This window comes from Patagioenas fasciata, chromosome 2 (genome assembly GCF_037038585.1).
Source record: "Patagioenas fasciata isolate bPatFas1 chromosome 2, bPatFas1.hap1, whole genome shotgun sequence".
Lineage (NCBI taxonomy): Eukaryota > Metazoa > Chordata > Aves > Columbiformes > Columbidae > Patagioenas > Patagioenas fasciata.
Genome location: NC_092521.1, coordinates 115,801,193 through 115,828,555, shown reverse-complemented (window position 1 = coordinate 115,828,555; position 27,363 = coordinate 115,801,193). Strand labels below are relative to the sequence as shown.

Here is a 27,363-nt window from a genome sequence, read left to right as displayed (position 1 = left end):
GCACCAATTCCGGCACTTGTTTAACCCCAGAGTGAGGCAATCAGAATCAGCAAAAAGCTAATTCTGAGGGGGGGGAAAGGAGAAAAATCAAGGAAAAAAATTATCTCTCTGAATTTTGTATACAAAGTCAAATTAACATCAGTTCTGGTATAAGAAAGGGAAGGACTGTAGACATGACAGCAAGGGAAGAAAAGGTCAGGCTGTATCAACAGCAGCTTGCAGTCCAGTGTAACGTGAATCCTGCCAGCACCACAGGGACCGCAGCCCAGCACTGCTGTCCTCTGCCACTGCCCATCTCTCGAGCCCTGTGCCCCTGCCCGCACCACCTGAGAGACGGCCCACATCACTGACACCAGCTCTGTCGTGTACCCCGTTAAGTCAACCCACAGTGGGCAGTGAGTGCAGGACCTGTCACAGGGGACACAAGCGGGCCCAAGCAGAGCGGATTGAGGAGGAGGAGGCAAGTAACCCCCTTTCTTTTCCTTCCCTCTTTCATTTCTCCTTTCCTTTTCCCCTTTCATTTCCTCTCTTTTTTCCTTCCCTCTTTCCTTTTCCTTTCATTTTATTAATTTCCTTTCCCCTTTCCTCTTTTTAGTTTCCTTTTTCCTTTTCCTTCTCCTTTGCTTTACCCCTTCATTTGTTCCTTTCCTTTTCTTTTTCCTTTCCCTTCCTTCTCCTTTAATTTTATTAATTTCTTTTCCTCTTTCCTCTTTTTAGTTTCCTTTTTCCTTTGCTTTTCCCCTTCCTTTCTTCCTTTCCTTTTTTCTTTCATTTTTAAAATTTCCTTTCCCCTTTCCTCTTTTTAATTTCCTTTCTCATTTTCTTTTTCCTTTCCCTTTTTATTTCCTTTCCCCTTACTTTTTCCTTCCCTTTATTATTTCCTTCCCCCTTTCCTCTTTTTTGTTTTCATTTTTTCCTTTCCTTTTCCCCCTTTTCCCTTTCCTCTTTCCTTCCCTTTTTTCCTTCCCCTTTCCTTTCCTTTTCTTTTTCATTTCCTTTCCCATTCCTTTTTCCTTGCCTCTACCCTTTCCATTCATGTGAAAACCACCACCATGCCTTCAGAGGCCTGAGACCCCACATGGACACGCTACTAGGACAAAGGGGTAGGAAGGAGCAAAACAGGACTTTCTAACATCAGGGGGATTTAGACCAGTTTAAACAGACCCCCAAAACAACACCTCAAGTCACAGACCCTGCACTAAAGGGTCTGTTTTAAATTAAGTCAGTGCACATGTGGCTGAGCCCCGCTGCAGAGTTTGCACACCCGTGCCCCGCTGGCTCCCCGGGGGTGTCCCCGCCTCAACCCAGGGCAGCGGGCAGGGCCGAACAGCCTGCAGGGCACCACTGGACAAAGCGGGGACACAGCAGCTCCATTTCCCCATGTGTACGTGCCGCAGCGGGGCTCTCTGCCGGTGTTTCCCGCCCGCAGAGCTCCGCTTACCGCACCGCTCCTTCCCGCGCAGCTCCCTCCTCTCTCCCCCGCGCCGCGGTGAGCAAAGCCGGCACCAGCCACCCCACGGCACCCGGCTGCCCACATCCTGCGTGGGGCAGGAGGGCAGAGCACGACGGAGCACGGGAGCCGACTCGGGGTGCCACCCCAGCAACGGCCTTTTAACCCACCGCCTAACGCCCCGGGCCGGGCTGGAGCAGAGGGGAGGCCCCCACTTTGCAAAGGGAAGCCTCACAGAATCACAGAACGTTGGGTATTGGAAGAGACCTCGAAAGATCATCCAGTCCAAGCCCCCTGCCGGAGCAGGAACACCTAGATGAGGTTACACAGGAAGGTGTCCAGGCAGGTTTTGAATGTCTCCAGAGAAGGAGACTCCACAACCTCCCTGGGCAGCCTGTTCCAGTGCTCTGTCACCCTCACTGTGAAGAAGTTTCTTCTCAAATTTAAGTGGAACCTCTTGCATTCCAGTTTGTACCCATTACCCCTTGTCCTATCATTGGTTGTCACCGAGAAGAGCCTGGTTCCATCCTCGTGACACTCATCCTTTATATATTTATAAACATTAATAATGTCACCCCTCAGTCTCTTCTTCTCCAAGGTAAAGAGCCCCAGCTCCCTCAGCCTTTCCTCATAAGGGAGATGCTCCACTCCCTTAATCATCTTTGTTGCCCTACGCTGGACTCTCTCCAGCAGTTCCCTGTAGCACCGCAGCCTCCTCGTAGCACCGCGGGGAGCCCGCGCTCCCGTCTTTCCGCGAGCGAGCCAGGAGGGGCAGGGCACCCCTGCATCCTTCGCACCGCTTCCCCTACTCCTCAACGCTTCCTCCTCCTCCTCGCCCGCCGCCGCCTGCCCCGGCACACCGGCTGCCACAGGCCGCTCACGCCCTTCCCCTCTGCGGGCAGCGGTGCCGCCGCCAGCGGGCTGCGCGGGGCGCATGCGCCACTCGCCACCGGGGGGGGCCAGCAGCGTGCCCAGTGGGAGCGCGCCGCTCGCCCTTCCTCCCGCCGCAGCGCGGGGCGGGCCGCACGGGAGCGCGCTCGGTGCGGACACAGGCGAGAGGCTGGGGGAAGCAGGGAGGCGCGGCGGGGGGCGGGGCCTCCGGGCGCTACGCCCAGTCTAGCTGGCGCTGGCAGGGCGGCCCGCGGACGCAACTTCCACGGGACGGAGGCGGCGCCGCAGCCGGGCGGTGGAGGGCGCGGCGAAGCGTGACCGGCTCCGTGGGGGCTCGTCCGACCTGGTCCGCGGCGAGGCCGACGGGGAAAGTGGAGCTAGAGACGGAGCGGCGCTGAGACCCGCCGAGGCGAAGTTTGGAAGCTGTCCCGCAGGCGAGCGGGAGGGGTCGGAGGCCGCGGCGTCAGGAGCATGAGAGGTCCGCCCCGGCCTCACCGCTGCTGTGTCCGTGGGAGGACCGGCCAGTGCCCGCGGCGGTGAGAGGCGGCCTGGGGATCGCTTCTCGGTGCCTGCGGGCGGGAGGAGAGAGAGCTAGAGGAGGTTACAGCTCCCGCGGGGACCCCCACAGCTGCCCGCCCTCCGCCGAGGTGCCTGCGAGCCTCCTCCGCCCCGCAGGGCGAGCTTCAGCGCCTGTTCTCGCTCTTAATTTCCCGTCCCCCGGCGGGGGAAGAGGAGGGGCAGTGGTGAGGAGCTCTCCTGGGATCCCCCGTCGACGACGCGGAGGTGCCTGGAAAATCCCGAGCCCGAGGAGGCGGCTCCCGCCGACCCGTCCACCCTCCCGGCAGCCGCAGCCTCACAGCCTTGCGTGCGCCCCCGTCTTCCCGTCCGACTCCGGGCTTCACCTTGCGGGCAGGCTCGGGGAGGAGGCCGGAGGAAGCCGCCCGTGCCCCTGGCGGCGGGTGCGCGCATGGAGGCGCCGAGCGCTGAGCCGGGGCGGAGAGGGCGAGGAGAGGCTCCATGAGCGCCGCGGCCCTGCCGGGGATCGCCGCCTCGCCGGGCGTTTCCCTCCTGCCGCCGCCCGCCCTGCCCTGCCCGCGTTTCCGACCCTGAAGCCGCTTGGTTCTTCGTCACACTGAAAAAAAAAAAACAGCAAACTTTTGCGCAGTGGCCGAAGATGGAGACTGCCGGGATGGATTATTTCTGCGAGCAGGTACAGCAGAAGGACGTGGGCCGCAGGATGCAGGTCGGCCAGGAGCTGCTGGAGTACCTGGGCGACCCCGCGAGGTCCTCCGATCTGGAGCAGGACCAGCAGCGCCTTGACAAAGTGATCGACGAATTGACAGGATGGGTCAACTCTAGTAATTTTAAGGTGAGGAGGCTTGTCGGCGGAGCTTGGTAGAGGAAGACCATGATTCATCATGGTAGGGAGGTCCGGAGGTCCAGATTACTCTTTAATCAGATACGGGCAGAAATAAAACTACATCTATACCAGTTTCTATCCCTCCCCCACAAAGGGGAATTCAGAAATTTTGGGAGGCGTTCGTTAACATTTTCTTGTTTCGATTTCTCTGTCCTAAAAGAAGCAGTATGTTTGGGGTGTTTTCTGTTTTGGTGGGTTTTTTTGTTTGTGGTTGATATTATTTTTTTAAATCGCTGGTTAAAAGGTTGGTTTTGGTTTGGTTGTTTTTTTTTTTTTTTTTTTTCTGCAATTGTGTTTTTTATTCTGAGACAAGATAGGTAGTGATTTTTTGTCTTTTTTTTTTTCGCTACCACTCCCATTCCATCGTCTCTACGCTTGAGTGTAAGGTTTCCTGGGATTGCCATTATTTTCTGTAGGCCATAAAGAGTGCTGTTTACCCGCGTATGTATTACGCAGTGTGCGTTTTATACGATTTAATGTATAATTTGCTTCTTGGTATCCCTGTTGTGAGTTTTTATCGTCTTTAGGTGACTTTCTTGTGTGTGGGAAGTTATACAGTATCTTTACAGCAGCCCAATGATGACTCACGGTTTGGTTGGTTTGGTTGTGTGGGTTTTTTTTTTTTCTGCGTTTTTGGGCTGAGCTACGAGAAAACTGATCACTCCTGCGCACGCCTGTTGTAAGATTTGTAGTTTTTTCTGGCGGTGCTCAGCCGATAACCCGGTTGGCAGCGCAGTTTTACTATCGAGGGCAATAACCGTGTTCGCATTGGCGATTTCCCCCCGCCCCGTTCGGTGTGTGCGGGCGGGCGCTGCCGTCGCCGGGTGGCGATGTCGCTCCGCGGGTCCCTCTGCTCTGGTCCCTTCATCTCCCTCTGCTGCCCTACGAGATGATTGACTTGCCCTTTGGGCCTTTGGACGTAGCGTTGCGAGGTTATTGTAATTTTTTCCTATTTGCTTAGGCTCAGGACGCAGGCCTGGGAGTAACTTGTAAGTGTCATGTCTGTTCATTAATTTTTTAAATTTTTTTTTCTCTGTTGACTTTACAGTGCTGTGTACTTGCCGGTGTTTGCACACAGCACTTCTGTGAGTTTGAGGTCTGAAACTAATAGGGATTAAATCTATTTGCACGTATGACTTAGTTTTTTTGACAGTGTATTTGTCAGTAAAGGTCAGGTTAACTTGAGGAAATGGTGTTGTGCTAGACACGTATGATTTATTTGCTTTTTAATTTCTCACCTGAGAACAGTTGTTCATGGTAATTGATTACTGTGAAACCTAGACAGCTGTTTAAAAATACCCTTTTGTGTAAAGAGGACTAGATACTTATCTTAACAGGGTAATGCAAAAGTTTCTTTCCACACTTTGAAATTTACGGAATTGGGCATAAATACTTGAAATTTGCTTTTGAAGATGTATTTTGCGTAACCCAATGAATTCTGCTTGCTGTTGATGTGAGGTGACAGAACTCCTTGGCTGTTTAAACTGTAGGAGAAATGAGGACTATGCAGCACTCCAGATCACGAGCCTCAGTCATACAAGATAAGGTTAAGAGTATTACAAATTCTAAGAGTTTTAAAAATAGTTTGCATAATATTGAAAAAAAAATCTCAACATCCACTTACTGGTGGCTCTTTACGCATACAGTATTCCAGTTCAAAGCGTATTATTAATATATACGTTACATTTGATTGCGACAGCACAAGATCTTGGATGTGTTGGATCAGTTCCATTGTTCCTTACTGTGGTAGTGACTGTCAGCATCTGCTGTTTCAGAAAGAAAACTAAAAACATTATGGAAAACTCTGGTTTCATCTGATTTCTTATCTTTTACAAGCATAGATGTTGTATGTTTCAATGATGGATTTGAGCTTGTTATTAAACTCAGGGGCTGACTGATATCATAAGTAGTGAGTACCACAGGCTTACATGTATTTTCAAGAAAAATATGGAAGTAATCTTTATTTTGAATTACTGTATTTTTAATAATTTGTTGGTTAGCCTTTCCTCTGCTGAGGAATGGATATGTAGAGCACTTAGACAATTCCACTTAACCTCTCTTCTTATATTTTGCTGAAGGTCTTGCAGGTCTTCAAAGTCTCAGAGTAATTAATCCCTACCTGTTGATGTGGCTGTTTAATTGAGCAGTGATAATGGCTGGCAAGTGGGAGCTCTAGGTTCAACTTCATGCTGTGCATGAGAAAACTTTCTATGAAATGCCACCCTAGAAAGTTCCTGCCTTGCATAACCAGAAAGGAAAGGATCTGGATGGAATAGGAGGGTTGATTTGGCAGACTTGGTAACAAGTGGGGAAAAAGAAAATAGATGTTCGTTAAACAAGTATGGACTCATTATCAACAAAGTTGAATTGTCTCAAAAAGATTCTGGCCATCTAAATAGTGCTTTTTTTTTTTCTTTTTCCTCAAGTTTGCAGCTATTTATAGTGATTTAATAAACTACTTGGCAATTCCAAGCTAAGAAAGAAGATAGGAAAACTTCTGAGTTCATCTGAACTCGGAAAACAAAATTGCCGGTTTGAGTTACTGATAAATCAGAGAAGCAGGATTAAAAATGTCTTGGCTCATCTGAAAGTGGTGTATGGATTTGTAGTGGAAGTTGGTTGTAGAACACGGGGAGTAACCTAGAGAGAGAGAAATGAGTCATCTTCAGAGGCTGACCTTAATGGTCTATGATGGGCACTTGAGTTACAATGTCTGTACAGTCAGTGATAAATTAGCTTCTGAAGACTGTTGAAAACCTTGCAACATCAGGGACTACACGGATATGCATAATTTAAGCTTTTAATTTGGATCTCATTAGAATGAAAGAGTTGCTCACTGAGCTGAAAATTGTTTGCTTGGTGTCCTGGTGCTGTGATCTGGTTTACTTCATATTGATTGGGACTGACCTCTCTCTTCCTACAACATGGAGCTTTAGTGTTGGTGTTTGTTTTGTTTTTCTTGCAAAATCACCATTTTCCCAAGACTGTGAGGAATAGTGGAGAAAAAAAAATAAGGGCAGTGAACTTTGAAATGTTTTTAACGAGTTGGATGCAAAGTAGTTAAGATCTGGGTGATGGTATTTTTCTGCTATTTATTCTTCTCAAACTCTGAAATATTTGTCAATCTCAGAAAATTGGACCAGTGCTAATGTTTGAGTTCAGACTCACGGGTGAACTTCAATCAGTAAATTAATTCCCCATTCTGAGAGTATCACTACTGATGGATATTTGCTGGCTTTACTAGGTTAACCTGGATATTCATCTATCTATACATGAGCTTTAATTACCACATCTCTTGTGTCTCTCTTGTACTTGCTAGTCACTTGAAATAATTATAAGATTATCTAACTTCATACAGTCTGATGGCTCAAACTGTTCTGTGTCTGACTCAAGCAATCTAGAAATCTGCTTTGAACTTCTGCTAAAGAGATGTGGCATGGAGAAATACTACTTTTCTAGTAGAGATTTGCAAATCTACTGCTAGCACGTTGTGGGGAGTTTTTAAAGCCCGCCAGAATTGAAGACTTACCCTCTTAAAATTTACTTTTTGAGCATTAAAGCCACCTTTTGGTTCTTGATGCAAATCTCACCTGATCAAAAGTAATAAAAACCTATGACTAAAATTCTGGTAGTTTCTTAAGGTAATTTTATGTGAGAAGAGTAATCAGTAATGCTTGTGACTGTGAGTCATATTTGGATTTCTTACCTTTGTAGTCCATATTTTACCTTGTTTTATTCCTCAGCTGCAGTAAGAAAATCGTTAACAATTACTGGGTTTATGTCAGAGCAGCAGGTTATTTGCCATGCACAGAAAAAAAAGGATTTCACACTACCTGTTTCTGATAGCACAAATAATCTGTTTATTTTAGGCAAATCCTTGGAGTTATCTTTTATTCTATGCCTCCTGAAGAGTTAGATTTTCCTTGAAGATTTTCTTTGGATTTGTTTGTTTCAACATCAAATACTGTAAGATACTAAAATACCACTGATGACGATGTTGCATTTTTGTAGTTCCTTGTTTGGCAAGTATTTATTTTGATTTGTCTTTAGTTCAACGAAAGGCCAGCAGGAGGAGCGTTCAGTTTTCAGAAAGGAGGATTTAAACTGTAATTTTGCAAATAGTTAAGTGGTTAGGATTTTTATCCAAAGTCCTCACAAAGAGACAGCAGCAGTTATAACTTCGTTGGCTGTACGTAAGTATGTGAGGTAGAAAATAGAATTGAAAATTATGTCAGTAAAATACTGAGATCTGAAAAAAGAAAAGTAAGCAATGTGAAGTCCTACATTTTAGTGAGAATAATTGAAGGCACAGGTGTGCAGCGTGTGGGGCATGTGATTGAGCAGCAGCCTCTAGGAGGAAAATGTGTGGGTTATCTGGGTCTAAAGTTGAACACAAGCTGACATATGCTACACAAAAGGCAAAAGCTGTGGTGAGTTTTAGGCCTGTAACCTGTGAGACAGAAGAATGGAATAAAAGAGGACACACTTCCACCTTTATTTTTCAGTTACTGGATAGATCCTGGTATTTCCATAGTCTTTATTGAATAGTGGTAATTTGAATGTCTTTGGTGGAGGAGAAATGTTAGACTTTGAGTTCTTTGCTGAATTTCATTCTTCCTTCCTTCAAGTTGTTTCACTTTGGCTATGTGGGAGCTACTGCCCTTATTTCTGTGCAGGGAGAATGTGGTTTGACCTGTCCATGTATGAGTCCAGTTTTAGTTTTCAAGCTCAATGATTTGCTTCTTTTTCTTGAGTAATAATTACTGTTTTTTCATGTATTATTTATGTTCTGTTCATATAATGTTAAATAAACTATTGCATGTTATCCAAATAATCAAGCAGATCTCCAGAAGGCAAGGGAAACTTGCAAGAAGTTTTAATTATTTTAAGTTTTGTTAAAACTAATTCTGTCCAGCCTTTAATTAGTAATGTGGAACATATAGTTTCAAACTCTTGGGCATGTCCTCCAGAGGTGGAATTGATGGTTCTCAAATGTTCTGCAGCGTTGTGTAATCCAACCTAACTGTAGTTCCTGTTGAAACAGCAGCTCTGCTACTCCTGTGGCCAGGCATTCTCACTCTTGTTCTTGGGGCAATTAACTTTCTGTTGATGTTGAATTCATTTTCCAGCTGATTTGGCTGCTGCTACGGGAGATACAAATGCACCAGAGCGCATATGCCTGGAAGTCAAGAGGGAGAACAGGGCTCTGTCCTTTTTAGCTTGCAGTTTGATTGATCCGGGTGTGAATGGAGACCCTAGCTGAGCTCGCTGCAGGTTGCAAGCAGAGGGGTGCATCTTTCGGAAGAGAATTCACAGCAGCCAACGCACGTCAGCCACACGCAGTTCAACGTTTGTTTTTAGCGGTGTTTCAGGTTTAAGCAGTTTAATTCCCAGGCTGCTGAACTGTGGTGATGCATAGCACTGTCATCGCTCTGAGGCCAGGGCTTGGCAGGCTGCACAGTGAACAGGCTCAGGGAGGAGATCTGACTAGAGAAGAAGGTGTTTTTTCTTGTTCATTTGTTGGGCTGTTTTCCTAAGGCAGGTTACTGTTCAGCTGCATGTATACTTGTCTCCTCACAGTAGAAGAGCTGGTGCCAGGGGTAGGAATAAGTAGCAGAGAATGGGAATCACTGTATGTTTAATACAAATGAATAAGAGGAAGTGGGAAATAAAATAGGAGACCTTGGGCATGAAAAGAATTATATTCTTTTGGAAGAACTAAGTCCTAAAATAAAGTGTTTCTTTGTTTTGCTCCATCAACGTGCTTAGAAAGGCTTTCAAGTGCATTTTTCTTTGGGGGGGATGTGGGGGAGAGGAAAAGCTCTTTCCTTTTTTTTTTTTTTAATTATTTATTCTAAAGAGAAATACCATACATCCCATTGTCTTCCCACTGAGCCCTGCTTTTAAAGAGGCTTTGTCTTCAAACTTTTTCTACTGCAGCACACAAAGTTTAAGCCAGGCAATTTAAAAAAGAAAATGGCTTTAAATGTCAGGTGATGCTTTATCATATACTTTTGTTTTATGCTCACTGTCCTTGGAACAATGTATATGAAAAATTTATGGCGGTGGTCAAGAGTAATGTTTAATATACATGCGAGCAAACTGTAGATATTCCTGTAATGGATCAAGCTGGAGGTAGTGCATGGCACATTTTAGAGTGGGGATGACTGAATTGTCCACCGAATACAGAACAATTTGGAGTCTGAACTCAAGTCAGTTTGAGAGATTTTTGAAATAGTGGAAGGTTGTAGACATTTTTGCAGTAACCATTTTGAGTGTTATACTAATGTGTTCTTCAAAATTGGGTCAATGTTTCTTAATTAACGAGGGGGAAAAGAGTGTTACAGTTTCCTTCATGGGGAAGGGGCTTTAAATAAGCTTTAAAATTTTTATGACAGCACCATGCTTGCTTGTTTTGGCTGCTGTACAGGAGAGGTCAAAATAACAAGGACCTCCCAGATCTGTGCCTGTTGAGAAGGACCTCTGAAGAAACCAAGCCTTCTCAGTGCTGAACCACACTTCTCAGTCTCTGGATAAAAACGGGTGATTCAATCAGTAATCGTGTGGTGGTGTGGTTACTTGCACTGTGATGCTGAAATTATTTGTGGTTGGCCATCACAGAAGGGTAATGAAAGGAAGATTATCATAAGAAGTTTGGTAGTCTATGCCCCTTTTGAAACAGTGAGGGTTGCAGCTGATGTGCAGTTGTAACAGCAGCAAAGATTGGATACTCTCAGGAGAATCTTAGCTCCTAGTTCAAGTTATGGTTGCAAAATGTTGAAGTTGGTAAACTTGCGTTTTTAGATAGAGGAGGCTTTGCATTTGCTCAAGAGCTCATGACTCAAATTGTTGAGCTTGAAGACTGTTAGATTACCAGCAGCCTCTCTCCTTGCAATGTGAAGTGATGCGATAGACATAAAAACACAATTGTATGCATCTTTGCAAGTGTGTCGTTTGTACTCTTGAAGATGAAAGAAGCAAGAGAATGGAAATAAAGCTTTCTTGTCAGCTAAAGCATCTAATGTATAGACAACATGTGTGGTAGCTTCAGCAGTTGGGGCTGCAGTTTTGGCTGCTGTCAGCAGAGGCAGCCGCCCAACCAATGCTGAGTGGGAGGATTGCAGCATTGCGTTTTCTTGTACAAGGGAGAATGGAGTCTGAAGATGACCAGGCTGGGAACGAAGAACCAAAAAGGAACAACATGGACCTGTGGGAGAGGGGCCAGAGGAGGCCACCAAGATGATCAGAGGGCTGGAACAGCTCTGCTGTGAGGACAGGCGGAGAGAGTTGGGGTTGTTCAGCCTGGAGAAGAGAAGGCTCCAGGGAGACCTTATTGCGGCCTTTCAGTACTTAAAAGGGGGCTTGTAAGAAAGATGGGGACAGACTTTTTAGCAGGGCCTGTTATCACAGGACAAGGGGTAATTGTTTTAAACTAGTAGAGAGGAGATTCAGGCTAGACAAGAGGAAGAAATATTTTACAACAAGGGTGTTAAAACACGGGCCCAGTTGCCCAGAGGGGTGGTAGATGCCTCATCCCTGGAGACATTCCAGGCCAGGCTGGATGGGGTTCTGAGCAACCTGACCTAGTTGAATATGTCCCTGCTTGTTGCAGGAAACTTGGACTAGATGACCTTTGAAGGTCCCTTCCAACCCAAACTGTTCTATGGTGACCACTTGGGTTGAATAGATGACCCAGGAAAAATGGAAGCTTCCTTCTGCCCATGGATCCAGGGGCAGTTTTTGGTACCTGCAAGCTTTTGGGTTAAGGGCAGGAGTGGAATATGGGTAGACTTCAGTGAAGTGGGTGATGTGGAGAGAATTGGAAGCAAAAAATGATGGAGTATCCTGGTGAAGTAGGATAGAAGTGTATTCAGGGAGGTGAGTAAAGAGAACTAGGAATAAGAAATTTCAAGAAATGAAGCAGAAGAGACTGCTTGTACATATACGTGTTTTGGTTTCGTGTTTAGCTACTTGCAAGGTGCTTGAGATGATTTCAGAATCGAGAAAGTACACCTTTAGGCTTGGCTGACAATACTTAAACAAAAAAAAAATCTCATTATGTTCTTGCATGTCTTATTCCAGCATTGCAGTGCTGGAACAATGCTTGTTCTTGCAGGGTGTAGTTGTTTGGCATGCCATTTTGTGTTTGTCAGTTGATTGTTAGTGATACCACAGCTGTCCCCATGGTGACAGGAAGTCCAGTGCCTTAACTTCCTTCTTTTGGAGTTCCAAATAGTGACTTCCATAATTCCCCCATTAAATTCTCATGGCTAGTTTGCAGATTGTGATCTGCAGAATCCATATTTCCGTGTACAGTTCAGAGATCCTATGACCAAATCCAAGGACGTTCATTTTAAGGTTGTTCAGCAACTTATGTAATTAGAGATGGTTTCCTGGCAGTGTCCTGTCCCTGGATGTCCCCCACAGGGATTGGAAATTGCAGAGTCACAGTGAGAGTAGTAATAAGCATGCATGGTTAACCAGGTATGGTTTGAAGAGCAGTATTTCTTTTCCTAGCAAAGACTTCTATGTCTGGAAGTTGCCCATAGAAGAGCAGTGTCAATGCTGAAAAGAGTATGTAGAAGGAGAGGTGGAAAAGGAGCAAGCTGCAGGGCAAGAAATAGGCTCATTTCCTAATCACTGGCTCACTTTGTAATCACATTTTGGTTGGAACCTCTTGATTTCACTAAGGAGTCTGGTCCTTTCCAGAACAGATAGAATATTACTCAGTTGGGCTGGTAATTTTTTTGTGATCTAGGAAGTCAAGGGTGGCCTTGAACTTTGGCTTGTTAAAGAGTATCTCAACAACTAACCAAATCCAGTTCAAATAAGCCTGAATTTCTTCTCCACTGTGAACCTCAAAAGCAGCGTTTAAATGTGTCAAACAATAGTGAGCTGATGAATCAGTGTCAACATACAAAGGCTCTTTCTAGGCTGCAGGCAAAAGGCTCAATGAATGCAGAGTGAGAAACAGATCCAACCCTTTTAATCCCAGAAAGAACACATCCCTCATTGAAGCTGGTGGGGAAACAGCCATGATGGTGAGAGATTTTTCTGTTGGTAGTGGAAGGACTGTGTTGGTACATGGTCCCACGCAACGTCTGAGAGCTTGGAGCCTTTTTCTTGCAGATCAGTTCTGCCTTGACTTGTGGGGTGGTGTGTGTGGTGTTTTAGTTTTGTTTGTTGGTTGGTTTGGTTTTTTTGTTTGTTGGTTTGGTTTGGTTTTGAATGCTGCTCATATGACCCCATATGAATTGTTAAGGACTCCTTCCAAAGGGCTGCTTGGACACTGCATGGACGATACCTACCAGGAGACACTCAAACTCAGAACATTGTGTATCAAAGCAGAGAAACATTAAGACTGATTTACAAAAACAAAAAAAGGTAGTTTATTTGTAATACTCTGTAGTGGTATGCTTCAGCTGACTTGCTTTGAAATGTGGAATGAGAGCCATTTTTGTAGCTGGAGCAGTTTCCTGTTACTTCCGTCCTGAAGTCACATTGGGCTTTCTCACTCTGCAGATACTGTGATGTTTCATCCTTGTTATCTTTTCAAAGTTGCCAACCATAGAGGACTTTGTATGAGCTAAAGAATAACCATCATGTTGTAGTTAGAGGATTGCTCCTTTAAGAATGTAGTAACCTGTTCCCTTACATATCATCTGTAAAGGTTCTTTTTCAGTAGCTGTTAATGAGATGAGAATTTCACAGCAGTGTTTGTTACTTTTCTGCATTTCTTAAAGCCAGGGTGGGTGTCATACCTTACTCTGACTTACAAAGGTATCTTTTGAAAGCTTTATTTCATCCCATGCAGTCTGAACGATGTATTTTCGTACAGTAAGGACATCACAAGACAAAACTACTCTGAGATATTTAAATTGATAGTATTTACTGAAGTGTCTTATGTACACTAATTATTGAAGTAGAACCCCTGCTGCATTCATTAAGCCAATCTTTGATAGACAGTTGCGAAGAGCCAATGTCATATTGGCAACTGGTTGAATGGTTAATCAAGAAAATTGTGACTTGCATCGTAAGAGGTGATTAAGCTTTACCCATTCACAGGGAGGGATACCAAAATAAGGAATATGCAGGCATTATCTCAGTGGATGCTCTTGATCAAAATAAAATGGTAATACAGAAAGGAAATACAGGTGATGAGATTTTTCGTTGGCAATAATGGTCATGGTAGGATGAACAGCTGTTTTTCTAGCAGTTATCAAGCCTCTGACCTTTAGGCATATAGAGGTTCAAATCTTCCATATGGCCACTGTTTTTACACAGGTGAGTTGTCAAAAACAAGCAATCCCCTCCCCAAACCAAAATGGACCAACCAAAAAAAAACAAAAGGCAAAAATAATCCCACAAACCACCTCCAAACCTTGGGGGCTAAGTACTGGAGGAATTAATCAAGAAATATACCTTACTCAGAATTCTTCTTTGGGATTAGAAAATAGTAGATGTGTAGTGAAAAAAACAACAGCGACATATTTTACTTTTTAAAATCTCTGAACTGCTGTTGTTGGGAATGGTAGAAGTCTTCAAGAGAGGATTTAGAGAGAGAATCAACTGTGTGGAGAAGAGACTCTCTGTAAGTACACTTACAGAAGGCAAGGCTGCCGTTTGTACATTAATAGACCCCAAAATACTTCAACAGGAAAGGCTGTCACAGTTGTCACTGGAAGACAAGTCTAAGGTTGGGTTTGTAGTCAGGAAAGAGACGGATAGGAAAACAGTGTATATCCAGGATGAATTTCTTATTTCTTTCAGGTATCACCTTTTAGATAGATATTTTTGTCTTGAGTCTCATATAGTTTGACAATCTGGAAAAGATCAATAAAGGAAAGACCTTTAGGGAAGCCTTGATGTTACCGTAAAAGCTGACTTATATTTTTTTATATAAGTTAGTTATCAATTATAGTATTCTGTTATCCTAAACTGTAAATGCAATCACTTGTTGGCAAATATTAATTTAAGCCAGTTATGCCATCCACTTATATTTGTTATTCTCTGTTTTAATATGTAATAAAATTGTGTAAATTTCCAAGTAAGTTGTACCACCTTGGAACAAAGTTTTGTACATACTGTTTAAAAGGAAATCTGTTGTGCTAATACTGAATTTATTAAAATTGGCTTAATTATGTGGCTGCTTCAGATCCTAAATTTTATGGGACCTTATTTGTCTAGTTTCCCGTGGAAACAAGGTGCACATGATTCTGGGCCGTGTGTATTCACGTTTGTCTCCAGCCGAATTCTTTTGGGCCTGTTGTCTAGTGTGGACAATTGTGATAGATAAGGATCTAAAGGAAACAGAGCTGTCCAAGAAAATGTAGTTCCAAGTTTTATGAAAATAAAAAGCTAATGGAGGGGAATAATCCTGCTCATGTCTTTGTGGGGAAAAAACTTGAAGTGTGTGTCTTATTAGAAAACAAAGAGGGAGAAAAACTCTTGTGAATGCCCAAGCTTCAGGAGACCCTTCCATTGGCATTTGTACCTTCATGGGCAGCAAACTGAGTTAACTACAAGGTGTGAAAATGCAGGTTCTCGTGCTCATAATGAACTATTGTAGGAAATTAAGGCTGAAGTCTTGTAATAGCATGCAGGATAGTTTAGAGTTTTTTAAAAAAGTGTCCTGACTTGTTAAAATAATTTAGTTTAACTGATCATTTCTGACCATATTTTTGTTTCTATATTAGCGGAAATTGTTCTCTCATCTAGTTTCTGTTTGTAGGTGGAAACTTTCTCATAATCTCAGTAGTATTTTTAGTGTTGTTTTTTTTCTTGAACAAGAGCAAATGAAGGGAGTACTTAACAAGCAGGTGCGGTCTGAACTGCTAGGGAAGGCAGTATTAGCTTCTCTCTGTTGTTTTCTTCTGGGAGTTTGGAAAAAGATGTAATGACCTTAGTGGCTGAGCTAAGTAGCCGGATTGAAGGAAGCTCTGAGAATCGGGGAAGCTGTTCAAACCATGTTTGCGTGGTGGTCTCAGTCTGGTAACTGCAACCTACCCACTGCTCTCTTGCTCTTCCCCCCCTCCCCTTTTTTTTTATTGTTGTTCGGGCATTCTGTTTGTTTTTCTTTCTGCAGCTTAGAAAGCTGAAGGAGAGGTAAGACCTAAACCCTTACTGGTATCTGTTTCAAAGGAATTTTGATTTTTTAGTTGGTACTGAGGTAGAAGTCTAGAGTCATCTTTTAAAGAAAATGAGCGATGGAGCTGCAGTCCAAAGACACATTGTAAATAGCAAAAAAAAAAACCAACAACCTTCTTGCATAATTCTTAATTTGAATTTTAATAACTTTTAGTTGAAAATATTAAAGCATTGGATTTCTAGTACTTATTTTGTTTCTTGTTTAAGACAAGTACCGAAAAATCTTAACTGCTCTAGTATATGTAAATGTACTTGATCAATTTCAAACATATTCTCATAACTTTATCTTAAAGAAAACTTTCAAAGATTTGTCAGCTCTCTAATTTGAACTTTATTTTTAGGCTAAGATAGAGTCTTTCAGCATGCTTGCATATATATATGTCTAATGTCTTTAAAATGTATTCAAAAGAATTATTTAGTGATATGTTTTGAATATGTAATACTTTTGTTTCAACAGGTATCATTACTGGGATTAGATGTTTTAGGTGCCTTTGTCGACAGACTATCAGGACGCTTTAAACCCTATATAGGAACTGGTAAGTTAAATATAACTCTCTTTTTTTTAAGACCAAAAAGTAACAGACACTTGGGTTTTTTTCCTGTCCCCTAGCAGCTGAGGTGTAACATATCGAAAGCTTTTCAAGCTAATTATACAGGATATTTCAAGAAGATGGGCTCAATTTCAAAGCAGTATACAGGGCGTTTCAGAAAGATGGACGCAATTTGAAATCACTATATCTCTGCAACCATGATCTGCCCATGAGTGAAACTCTTGCCGCTTGAAAGGGAGGGGCATAGAGTTTCAAATGGTTACTGCTAGATGCCCCTCTCAGCCATTTTTAAATTTTTCTGTAATTGTAACATTGCCGTGGTGAAATACCCTGCTTTGGAATTGGGTCCATCTTTTTGAAACACCCTGCAATATATCGGTAGGCATCTTATTGCTGTTGTTGGAATTTAAATATTTTTATATTAACTTGTAAATATTAATTTGTCGTGCAGTCACTGATTTGTAGATGGTGGCTGGGTTTTTTTTTAATGATTTGAGGAAAAACTTTCCAGTAATTAGTTTCGTGCTACGTAGTCGCTTATCACTCCCATGCTAGGTACTTGCTTACTGCTCCCGAAGACTGTCATCTAAAAATTACATGGGAATATAAATCGTATCTTGAACTTGTGTTAAAGATTAAAGGTTTTATTTGCAGATCACTTTAATTAGAGCCTCATGTCTGCTGAAACCTGTGGTTTCAGAGTACTGTGTGGTCCATCTCCTGTTTCATAATTGGACTGTAGCTTTTAGTCTAAACTTTTTATGGGGTTAAAAAAAGTACCAGCTGTTGTTCTTTTGATAAATATTTATTCAAATGAATTTCAAATTAATGGATCTACATGTGCCTGAGTGTGAAACAGCTGTTTTGGGAAGTACAAGCAAACAGCGCTGCTCAACCCATTTTGCTGATGTCCTTGAAAGCAGATAGTGATACTAGGGCATTAATGTTGGTGTTACATTGCTGGCTATTTTTAACAGAAGTTTCTAGCTCAATGTCCTTCTCCAAAATTTGTGTGAATTATCTTGCATCTTGTTCTCACATGCCCAGCTATCTCAAATCGTCAAAATGTTAAGCTTCTTCTTTATGTGTCTACTTTTGTATTTAAGAGTTAATAAATGAGCAAATTTTAAAGTTTAGGAATACAAAGAATAGTTTATAAGTTACTAACTAAAATCACTGAAAGCATATTTTGGGATGCTGTAGAAGTGCTGCAACAGTGTGCGACAGAATTTAAATCTATTTTGTTGCAGAGGTTTTTTCTTTTGCTGGGTAGTTTTGTATTGCAGCAGTGTAAAGGAACCAGAGACATATTGTGCTATGCGGAGTATTGATTTCTGAATAGTCTCCATTTCTAGCTATGGTAAACTTCAGAGTGCTACTCTGGTTTGGTTTATATTTTAGCGGTGTGCAGAAATTAAAATTACAGCAACTTCATTAAAGGTTGGAAAGCTTTTTCATTTCTCCTGTGGTTTTCTTTTTTCCTAAGTATGAACAATTTGAGAATAGTTTGAAAGTATTTTTTTTTTTTTTGGTCACAGGATTTGAGTAGTTTGAGATTCTGAGCAAATGAAAGATTTACATTCCAGTACTCAGTAGCATTTATATTACAAAAAAAAAAAAAAAAAAGGAAGATTATTGGCACTGAATGACTATCTAACATGTGTAGCATTAATAGACATCTGAAGCTGTGTATTCCAGAAGTACTACTTAGAAAAGCTCAGTAGTAGTGCCTTCAACTGAAACTGAGCATCACCAGAAACAAGACTGGTAGAGTGCATTATGTTGAATATGCAAGTCACTGTTGTACATGATCAACTTTTATATAAGCTTAACAGACACTGAAATGTTAGCCTCAGTAAAGGCAGAAAACAAATCTTTATTTTAGATGACTTTTTAAAAGAGTGATTTATAGTATTAATTATCTTCAGTTGGTGGCTGTCTCTCCAAGTCTTGTAACAAGATTTGGACCGTTTTCAGTTTTTGTCAGTGAAGCAATAATACAAAAACTTCACTGTAAGTGTCTGGGGGTGTGGATAGTCTGGGGTTTATGAGAGTAATTAAAAGCATGCTGGTGACCAAGAAAACTGCTTCCTTCAACCAAGCTTAAAGAACCAGCAGTTTCCCAAATCATGTTCTGTTGACTCTGCAGATTTGGCTTCTAATGTAATCTGAGAATGAGTCTAGTCAGTCAGATCAAAGACTGGTGTCTGACAGGGATTCGTTTGCAGATGCCTGAGAAGAAAGTGAGGACAGAACAAACGTGTTAGTAGCACCTTCAGTATGATGCCCTAGCTGTCAGCAGTCTTGCAGCTTAGGGCCAGCTAAGGCAGATGGCATCTTCACTGTCTCCCCTGTTTTCTTACAGCTTTATCTTGTTGGTTTTTGAACCCATGTAGGCTTTTGGCTTCTGCAGTGTTCTGTAGTAATGCTTAATTAGGCAAAACTCTTTTTTGGACTGGCTGCCTGATAACTTTGTGCTTGCCAGACCCTGTGTTAGAGAGGTGAGCCATCATTTTTTATCTTCTTGACTGCCTGTCTCCCATTTTATGGATCTCTGCTGTGCCTCTCCTCTGCTATCCCTTCCCCCCGCCTCCCCGGGTAAGAGTCCCAGTCCAATTCTTTCTTGTATACACATAGTTTTACGGTTGTTATTGTTCTTGTTTCCCCTCTCAGTGCCTTCCTGTTGTAGTGCTTTTGTGTTGAGGAAGCCATAACAGCACAGGTGCAGCATATGTTTATAGTGCCATAATTCTGTTTGGTTTTATTATGTCATCTATTACTTTTGTAATTATTGATAATCTATTTTCTTGTTACATCTCTGTTTCTTGAAAATTGACCTAATATATTAATGAGACTGTCTACTGTAAGAACCTGTTTCCTATGCAGCGATGATACATTTAGGGTTCACTGTTCAGGGTGGTGTCTCTGGCTCCATGCCCTTGCAATTATGGTACCTTCTTTCCTCTAAGACCCCTTATTGAGAACTATGTGAAAATCCAGCTTCACTCTGTTAGCTGGATTACCTTCTGCACAGGTGTTCTGCAGAGAGCTCTTGCAAGTTTGTGAGATACCACTTCTTTTTCATTGAAGCTGTATTGTCTCTTCTAGCTGACTCTGTGTGTGCTAACTGTAGCTATCCTGAGCTCTTTACAGATGCCAGAAGAAAGCAAAATCATAGAATCGTTTGGGTTGGAAAAGACCTGAGCCCTGGTGAACACCACTTGTGACCAACTGCCAACTGGGTTTGGCTCCGTTCACCATAACTCTTTGGGCCTGGCCATCCAGCCTTTTTTTTTTTTCCCAGCAAAGAGTACACCCTGTCCAGTTCATGAGCTGCCAGTTTCTCCAGAAGAATGTGGTCTTATTCAAACAAATATTTTCAAATTCTTGTACCAAATGCTTTTAATCCAAATTCACTCAAAAAAATCAATGCATGCTGCAAGTCCTTGCAACTACTGTAAAATAAATCAGGCAGTGTACTTGCATGCTTCATTATACCAATAAATTTGAAAGAGCATTTAAATTATTCTGAAGAGCCTAATTTAAAGGTTCTTCCATCACTTCTAGAAGTCACCTGGGAAAGAATTTAAACACTTCAAATTGGTTTCACATCTTAGTATACAGCACTACAACTGTCTTCCAAAATTATTTTTGCCCACTGATTGCTTTTTACAGAAAGAATTTGAAACAGTTATTACACATATACACACATTTACATGTGGAGGTTTTTTTTGTGTGAAATGTGTTTTATATATTCAGACTTACCCATATATGTAGTTCATATAAATTGTATCTGTGTTTCATCTTTTTAAAGTGTTGTGTGTCTTTCCTTTAATTGACAGATAACTAAAATATATTTCGCAACATCTTGTAAAGTTGTATCTGAAAGTGAATAGGAATATAATTATAGACTAATGGACAGTTCAATAGATGCAGAAAAATATTGTGATAAAAAAACACATTAAAGCTGAAACAGATTCCATATACTTTTATTACACTTTTTTCATTCCTTTGATGATAACAAGAGTGCAAAAGAACATTCAGTTCTTTTAGAAAATGAAACTAGGAGTAGAGGCTTTTCCCATAATATCTATCATCCAGCCACATTTGCCCATAATTCTAATATTTTCTTTTACTTCTGATATCTAATATTTTAATAATTAATTCCATCACCTGGGAAAAGAGATTGTGACAAAGTAATTATGTACTCTTATGTAATCTCTTTTAATCACAGAACACACGATAGTTTTAAATACTCCAAGATGTAGCGCTCAAATGCTCCTTAATCTGCTTTATATTTTCCAGAATATAGCCACATAGTTTTATGAACTACCACACACCCTGATATTTATGGCTTGCAAAGTATTTTCAAGTATCTTCACTGGAAGTACTAAGAAAGAGGTTCCAAATTTGTGTGTCCAGGTTCCCAGAACACTGATGCCAGCTGCAGAGAGTGTGCGGTGTGGTTAGTCATAAAAGGATAACACCTTGGAAGTTACTGCAACATTAGACTGTTGCCTAGGAAACTGAATTAAGTCTCTTATCAGGCATTACACTTCAATACGAAGATCACTAACATGCTCTTCAGAATACTGGAAAGCATCTGTCCTACAACAATTGTATTGATTTTGCCCAAATCTAATTTACAGTATATATGTAGGTTGTAAAGATGGAAGTAATAATAAAGCATCTGTGTTTTTTACTTCTTAGCAAAAAGCCTGTGATGCTTATGGAAGTGAATATTCAGTCATGTTAGTTATTTTTCTCTGCATTTACAAGAAATCTGTTCTCATCATAACTGGAAAGGAAATTAAACAGGGGAAAATAAATGTTTTGCCATGTTACAGTTAGGTAATACACTATTATACTTCCATCACTTACTGAGTTCTGAATCGGAAATAAACACTTCTCAGGATCACAAAAATGTAACACTCTATTAAGACAAAAATATATTCAAAGTTCCAGGTATTTTATTACAAAACACAGCTATAAAAGTGAAATTTAACTGAGAAATTAGGATTCATTGTGGCTTTTTAGAAGGCAGAGAACAGAGTAGGTAGATGTTTTACATAAATCTTGTCTATTCATGGTGCAATCCTGATCTTTGCTGAGAATACAAGTACCTGCAATAACTTACTAAAATAAACCTTGTTGAATACATTCACATCAAACAGTGACCTAACTGGTTGTAACCAAGATGCAAAATAAATACCAAAAATGGCAGTTTGCGTAGAATAGTTGATTCTTCTCAAATTCATTACTATGGAGACTTTGTAGAAGTTTCAGGGAATTAAAAAAAGAAAAAAGGTGTTTTTTTTCCTAAGCAATTTTCATCATCCAGGTGTAATGAAGAGTTTATATCTAAAACCTGAATGAAAAGTGCTCTCACAGCATTTTACTGGAGAAGCTGACAGCTCATGGCTTGGACGGGCAAACTCTTTGCTGGGAAAAATGTGGCTGGAGGGCCGGGCCCAAAGAGTTGCGGTGAACAGAGCCAAATCCAGTTGGCAGATGGTCACGAGTGGTGTTCTTGAGGGCTCAGTATTGGGGCCAGTTCTGTTTAATCTCTTGATCAATGATCTGGATGAGGAGATTGAGTGCACCCTCAGTAAGTTTGCAGATGAAAACAAATTGGGTGGGAGTGTTGGTCTGCTGGAGAGTAGGATGGCCATACAGAGGGATCTGGACTGGTTGGATCGTTAGGCTGAGGCCAATTGTTTGAGGTTTAAGGCCAAGTGCTGGGTCCTGCATGTGGGTCACAACAACCCTAGGCAGTGCTACAGGCTCAGGTGGCTGGAAAGCTGCCTAGTGGAAAATGCCCTGTGGTTGCTGGTCAACAGCCAGCTGAATGTGAGCCAGTAGTGTGCCCAGGTGGCCAAAAAGGCCAACAGCATCCTGGCGTGTATCAGGAATAGTGTGGCCAGCAGGAATAGGAAGTGATTGTGCCACTGCGCTCAGCACTGGTGAGGCCCCGCCTTGAATCCTGTGTTCAGTTTTGGGCCCCTCATGACAAGAAAGACATTGAGGTGCTGGAGAGAGTTCAGAGGAGGGTGACAAAGCTGGTGAGCGGTCTGTACCACAAGTCTGATGAGAAGCAGCTGGGGAAACTGGGGCTGTTCAGCCTGGAGAAAAGGAGGCTGAGGGGAGACTTTATCACTGTCTATGACTACCTGAAAGGAGGTTGTAGCATGGAGGGTGTTGGTCTCTTTTCACAAGTAACAAGACAAGAAGAAAGGGCCTCAGGTTTCCCCAGGGGAGATGTAGATTGGATCTTAGGAAAAGTTGCTTCATGGAAGGGGTTGTCAGTCATTGGAACAGGCTGCCCAGGGAAGTGGTGGAGTCGCCATCCCTGAAGGGGTTTAAAATGCATGTAGACATGGTGCTTAGGGTCATGGTTTAGTGGTGGACTTGGCAGGGCTACGTTAACAGTTGGACTTGATGATCTTAAGGGTCTTTTCCAACCTAAACAATTCTATGATTCTAAGTGACACCCAAGTTGGTAATTTTTGCTTTTTTCCTGCTTAATGATTGAAATTTTTGGATGAAAGATACACAGTTTAATCAAGGTGTATGTGACTGCTCAATAAGTGGTTTTAATGATGCGTGGAGAAATGCTTTCCTCAACATCATGAAAACCAAGAACTGTTTTAGTATGAGCCATCATGTACAGCATGTAGAAAAAATATTTGATCTTCAGGTTTTAGGGACTTACTGATTTTCTTTTTAATTAATTTCATTTAAATGTTGAGACTAATGGCACGATGTACTGTAAGATTTCAGATTACAAATGCTTGCAGAACACCTAAACATAAAACCTGGAATAATTTAGATTGGAAGGGACCTTCAAGATTTTCTGGCTCGTGTCATTGCTTAAAGTATGGCCAACCTCAGATATTAGAGAAAACTTTGAAAGTAAATCAAATAATTCAAAAAAATGAAATTGCTGAGATTATGTAAAGCAAGCTTTTCTGTTTATGTGAGAGAAGTCTTGTTAAAAAATACCTTGTTGCATCTAAATGCAAGTCAGGTATTCTGTCTGATACTGCCTTTTCAATTTACTGCTTATTGACCTTAGGAAAAGCTGTTTGGTATGTGTTGTATGATTTTTTTTTTTAATAAAATGCTGAATAAGTTGTTTGTTTTGTTTTGTTTTTAGAAAAGGCTTTTAGAGGACAGTCCATAATTTTTTTTTTTTCCCCTCCAGAATAAATGTTTTGAATTGCTTTTACTTTTTAAAATGTAACAAGAATGATGAACTTCCGGCAACATCTTAGAAAGTTCTTAAATTTTCTTTGGTTCCCTGTATAGTTAATGCTCATATCTGGTTGTCTTAGCTGGTCTAAGCCGTGACTGTTTTCATCTTGGTGACAGATTCCCTAAAGCTTTAGAAAAAAAAAAAAAAAAAAATCTGTGTAGCCTTTTAAAGCGCTTTATGACCTGCCTGGCTAGCACTGGAATTTATTGGTAGTGGGAATGAATTTTACCTGAAGTGATCTATGCTTGAGTGATAGGCGGTGATTTAGATTACCATCTGCCTCTTGTCTGTGGACGCTTCACTATGTGACACCTAGAAATGCAGTGCCTTTAGGTAAGAGCGGAGAAATCCTTGCCTTCCTTGGTTTCGCTGTGGTTCTGGTTAATACTAGTTCTGCAGAAACCTAGCCTAGAGCTAAAAAATTTCAGAAGACAACAAGAACATTTGCTTTCTACCTTCTAGTTTTCTTGCTCGTCTAATACAGCTCTCAAAACTCTTTGGACTTAAAGGCTCTGTTCTCTTGTTCCTGAAACTGAGACCCTGGTAGATTCATGGATATAAAAAAACAGGCATTTGTTTTTTCCCTCCACTACTGGTGTATCTCATTAATCCCATTAATGCTTTTCTTAGTTGGCTCCTGGGCAGACCCCAAAGAAGCACATTAATGTCTGAAATGGCTTTTGATAAAACTTACCACGGACTGGACTTTGTCTTGGGGAGAAGAGAGAGGGGTATGAGGAGGGGAGCAGTGAAACCCTCTCTGAGAGCCTGCTCATGGTTCTTTGCTTGGAAGTAGCCCTTGGCCATGTGGGTCTGTCAGACCAGCCCTGTTGCTGGCTCCGTGGGAGCCCTTGTGGGACTCCTGTCTCTCCCATGCAACTCACACAGGAGAACAGAGACTGCTCTAATTGCAGAGGCAGCTCTTTCCCTCCCTCCTTTCTAATGGCAGCTGTTTGATGCTGTCACCTGGGCTGGCGGGGTTTCTGAGAAAACTAGGAAGGTATTGCTGCCTAGGTTCAATCTGTTTCTGTCCTCTAAGCTTTTTCCTTTGATGCATTAGACAAGACATTACATTTCTTAGTAACAGAATTTTTGCTCACAGTGATGTTATTTGCTTGGTAAAGACTCTTATTTGCTTAATGCTTTTTCGTAAGTCTTTGCGATAGAGCAGACAGGGACTATGTAAAATTGGTTCCTAGAAATGGGTGGGCATAAGAGAGTACACATAAAATGGGCACTGAAAAAGAGCAGGTATAAGTAGTCGAGAGAGAGGGAATAGAGAGGCAGCTGTGAACGATAATGCAAAGTGAATAGCTCCATATTTGTGTTATAACACAATGAACTCTTGTTAAAGTTTAACAAAAAGAGATTGTGCTACCTATGGCATTCTTTGCTGCAGGGAGTCATACAGTTAAGCTGCTCAGTATTTTTAAAAATACATGGAGTGCCTTTCCAGGCACTGACTTTCTGGGATTTACTTGTTTATCATCTTCAGTTCCGGTAGAGGAAATAAACATTTAATCTCTCAAGACTGTACTTTGACTCTGCAGGCTGGTTTTGGCCTTAAGTCTTGCATCTACTGTCCAACTAGTGATAAAATCATTATGTGAATTTGTATAAATGAAAATCTATTTGAGTTTGCTGAGCCAAGAGAAGGAAGACAAACAATGGAAAAGAAACCAACGGGATAATAAGATCTGTTAGGGATATAATAGAAAGGTAACTGTTCTGTAATTAGAAATGATACAGGTAAAAATAGCAGCTCAGATGTAAATAGCAGATCAGTTTGAGGTAGATCTGGTAGAATTAATGTGTGCTGTAGAATATTTTTAGTAATACTTCTAAGTTTTCTTCAGCAATCAAAATCTGTAAAATCATGGTATAACAATGTAGAAATCTCACAGGAAAAACTCAGAGTGGCTGGTAATGATAGGAAACTTTGACAATATGTTAAAATGCAGAGAAAAAGCAAATTGAGTGAGATGCAATGCTTCGTGGCTCTGCAAAAGATAACCAGCAAGTGCAAAGGGAATCAGCTTCTTTTGAATTTGGTGTAATGTTTCTCAGCATATCAGCAGAAATAAAGGAAGGAAGTCATCATATGTTAATAGGTTTTCCAAAATCCCTTTGAAATAATTAAAGACACCAGGCAACAGAAGAAGTAAGATGGGCAAGGTTAGTATAAAACAGTAGGAATGTGTGAATCCATGCTGAATATGAGAAATTATATGCTTCAATGCATAGCTTGTGAGGAAGCTACCACTTTGAATACTGCCTTCATGCATGGTCCTGCTTCTCCTTCTTCACCCTCCTTTTAATTCCAACATCTTTTTGAGATTGTTTAGCTTGCAGACTGATGCCAGAAATAACCCAATGCATATATTTGCACCACAGCATAAAGGACACAAATTTGATAATGCTGCTGAGAAAACATATAAAACTTAAAGGAAACGTATCAGCCAAAATGATTGCTCGGTTGTATTTTGAATGAAGTTGGGGGACCAAAAAAAAAGCATTGTTCTTAGTGATTTATCTTCTGGTCATCCATTCTTTGGGATGTAGTAGTGGTTTAATCTTCTAAAGCAGTGACTTGATTTTTGGTGAAGGGTGACCTTGTATTGCAAATATGACTTCAGCTGTTCCTGGTAGGGATAGAAACTTGCCTAAAGCTGACCAAGTTAAAAATCTTTTTATAAAATCTTAGTATACAAACACCCAGTAGATACTTCCTAAGGCGCCAAAACCTCCCAGGCTGTTCCCGTTGTCTCAGTTCCAACATAACTCTTAGCTTGTGCTTTTTATTGACATGTGTGTATCATCTGGAATGTCTGAGTATGTCCTCAGTTCACCGTGTAAACAGACAAATGGTGGTACAAGGGGTGGTATGGGCTGTGAGGGGGAAACAGTGGTTGGGGCAGTGAGTAGGCAGTGTTAGCACTGGCTTACTCTGATGCAGAGCAAAAGCCGGTGTTGCACCGTCATCTCTGATGCTCAGCTGTAATTACTGCCTTAGTCTTAGGTGAGGTTTCTTATGAGAAGCCAGAGTTTCTTCTGCTCTATGATTTTGGCTGGGCAGGATTAGAGAGGAGCAAGGAGAGACCAGGAGGCTTGAAGTAGGGAAAAGAGAAGGGTGCTAAGTGAAACAGCATGCTGGGATGGACCTGAGTATCTCAAATGTTATCAGAATTTTTAGGTGGGGAGATGTTTCCCACTTAGTCATAGAAAGGACAGCTTACACAATTCAGCTGTTTTTCACTATAGCTCTCCCTAGATACATCTAACATTTGTAGAAAAAGTGATGAAGGCATTAAGAATTCAAACTGAAATTTGTTTGGTGGAGATCCTCTTATGGTTATACACACTGAAATTTTATCAATAAGCAACTGACTTCAAATCATTTCCTATTGGAGCTTATTCTGACAGAGAAGGTAAACTACCACACTGAAAACCAGCTGGTGGTTGCCAGCGTTCAACAGCCTAATTCCATTTGTCTCATCCAAATGGAATATATCATGCCTTATATGGGGTCTTACAGAAACTTGAGGTTTAGGGAGAAAAAAAAAATCAAGAGCCTGCAGACACTTGGGCCCTTTAACAGCTCCTGCAGTAGTTTGTCCCTCTGTGGGAGCACCAGGGGTGACAAAGACTG

General features: G+C 41.7%; 1 protein-coding gene across 39 annotated transcripts in view; it reads left to right on the top strand.

Moving 5' to 3' along the window:
- Window positions 1-3,515: 3,515 nt before the first annotated feature.
- CLASP2 (cytoplasmic linker associated protein 2) overlaps window positions 3,516-27,363 on the top strand; it is a 147,798-nt gene continuing 123,950 nt past the window's right edge. For all 39 annotated transcript variants that reach the window (XM_065833015.2, XM_065833010.2, XM_065833001.2 and 36 more), the window contains exons 1-2: window positions 3,516-3,710; window positions 16,366-16,444. In XM_065833015.2, the coding sequence (XP_065689087.1) occupies window positions 3,516-3,710; window positions 16,366-16,444 (274 nt within the window). The remainder of the gene's footprint in view (window positions 3,711-16,365; window positions 16,445-27,363) is intronic.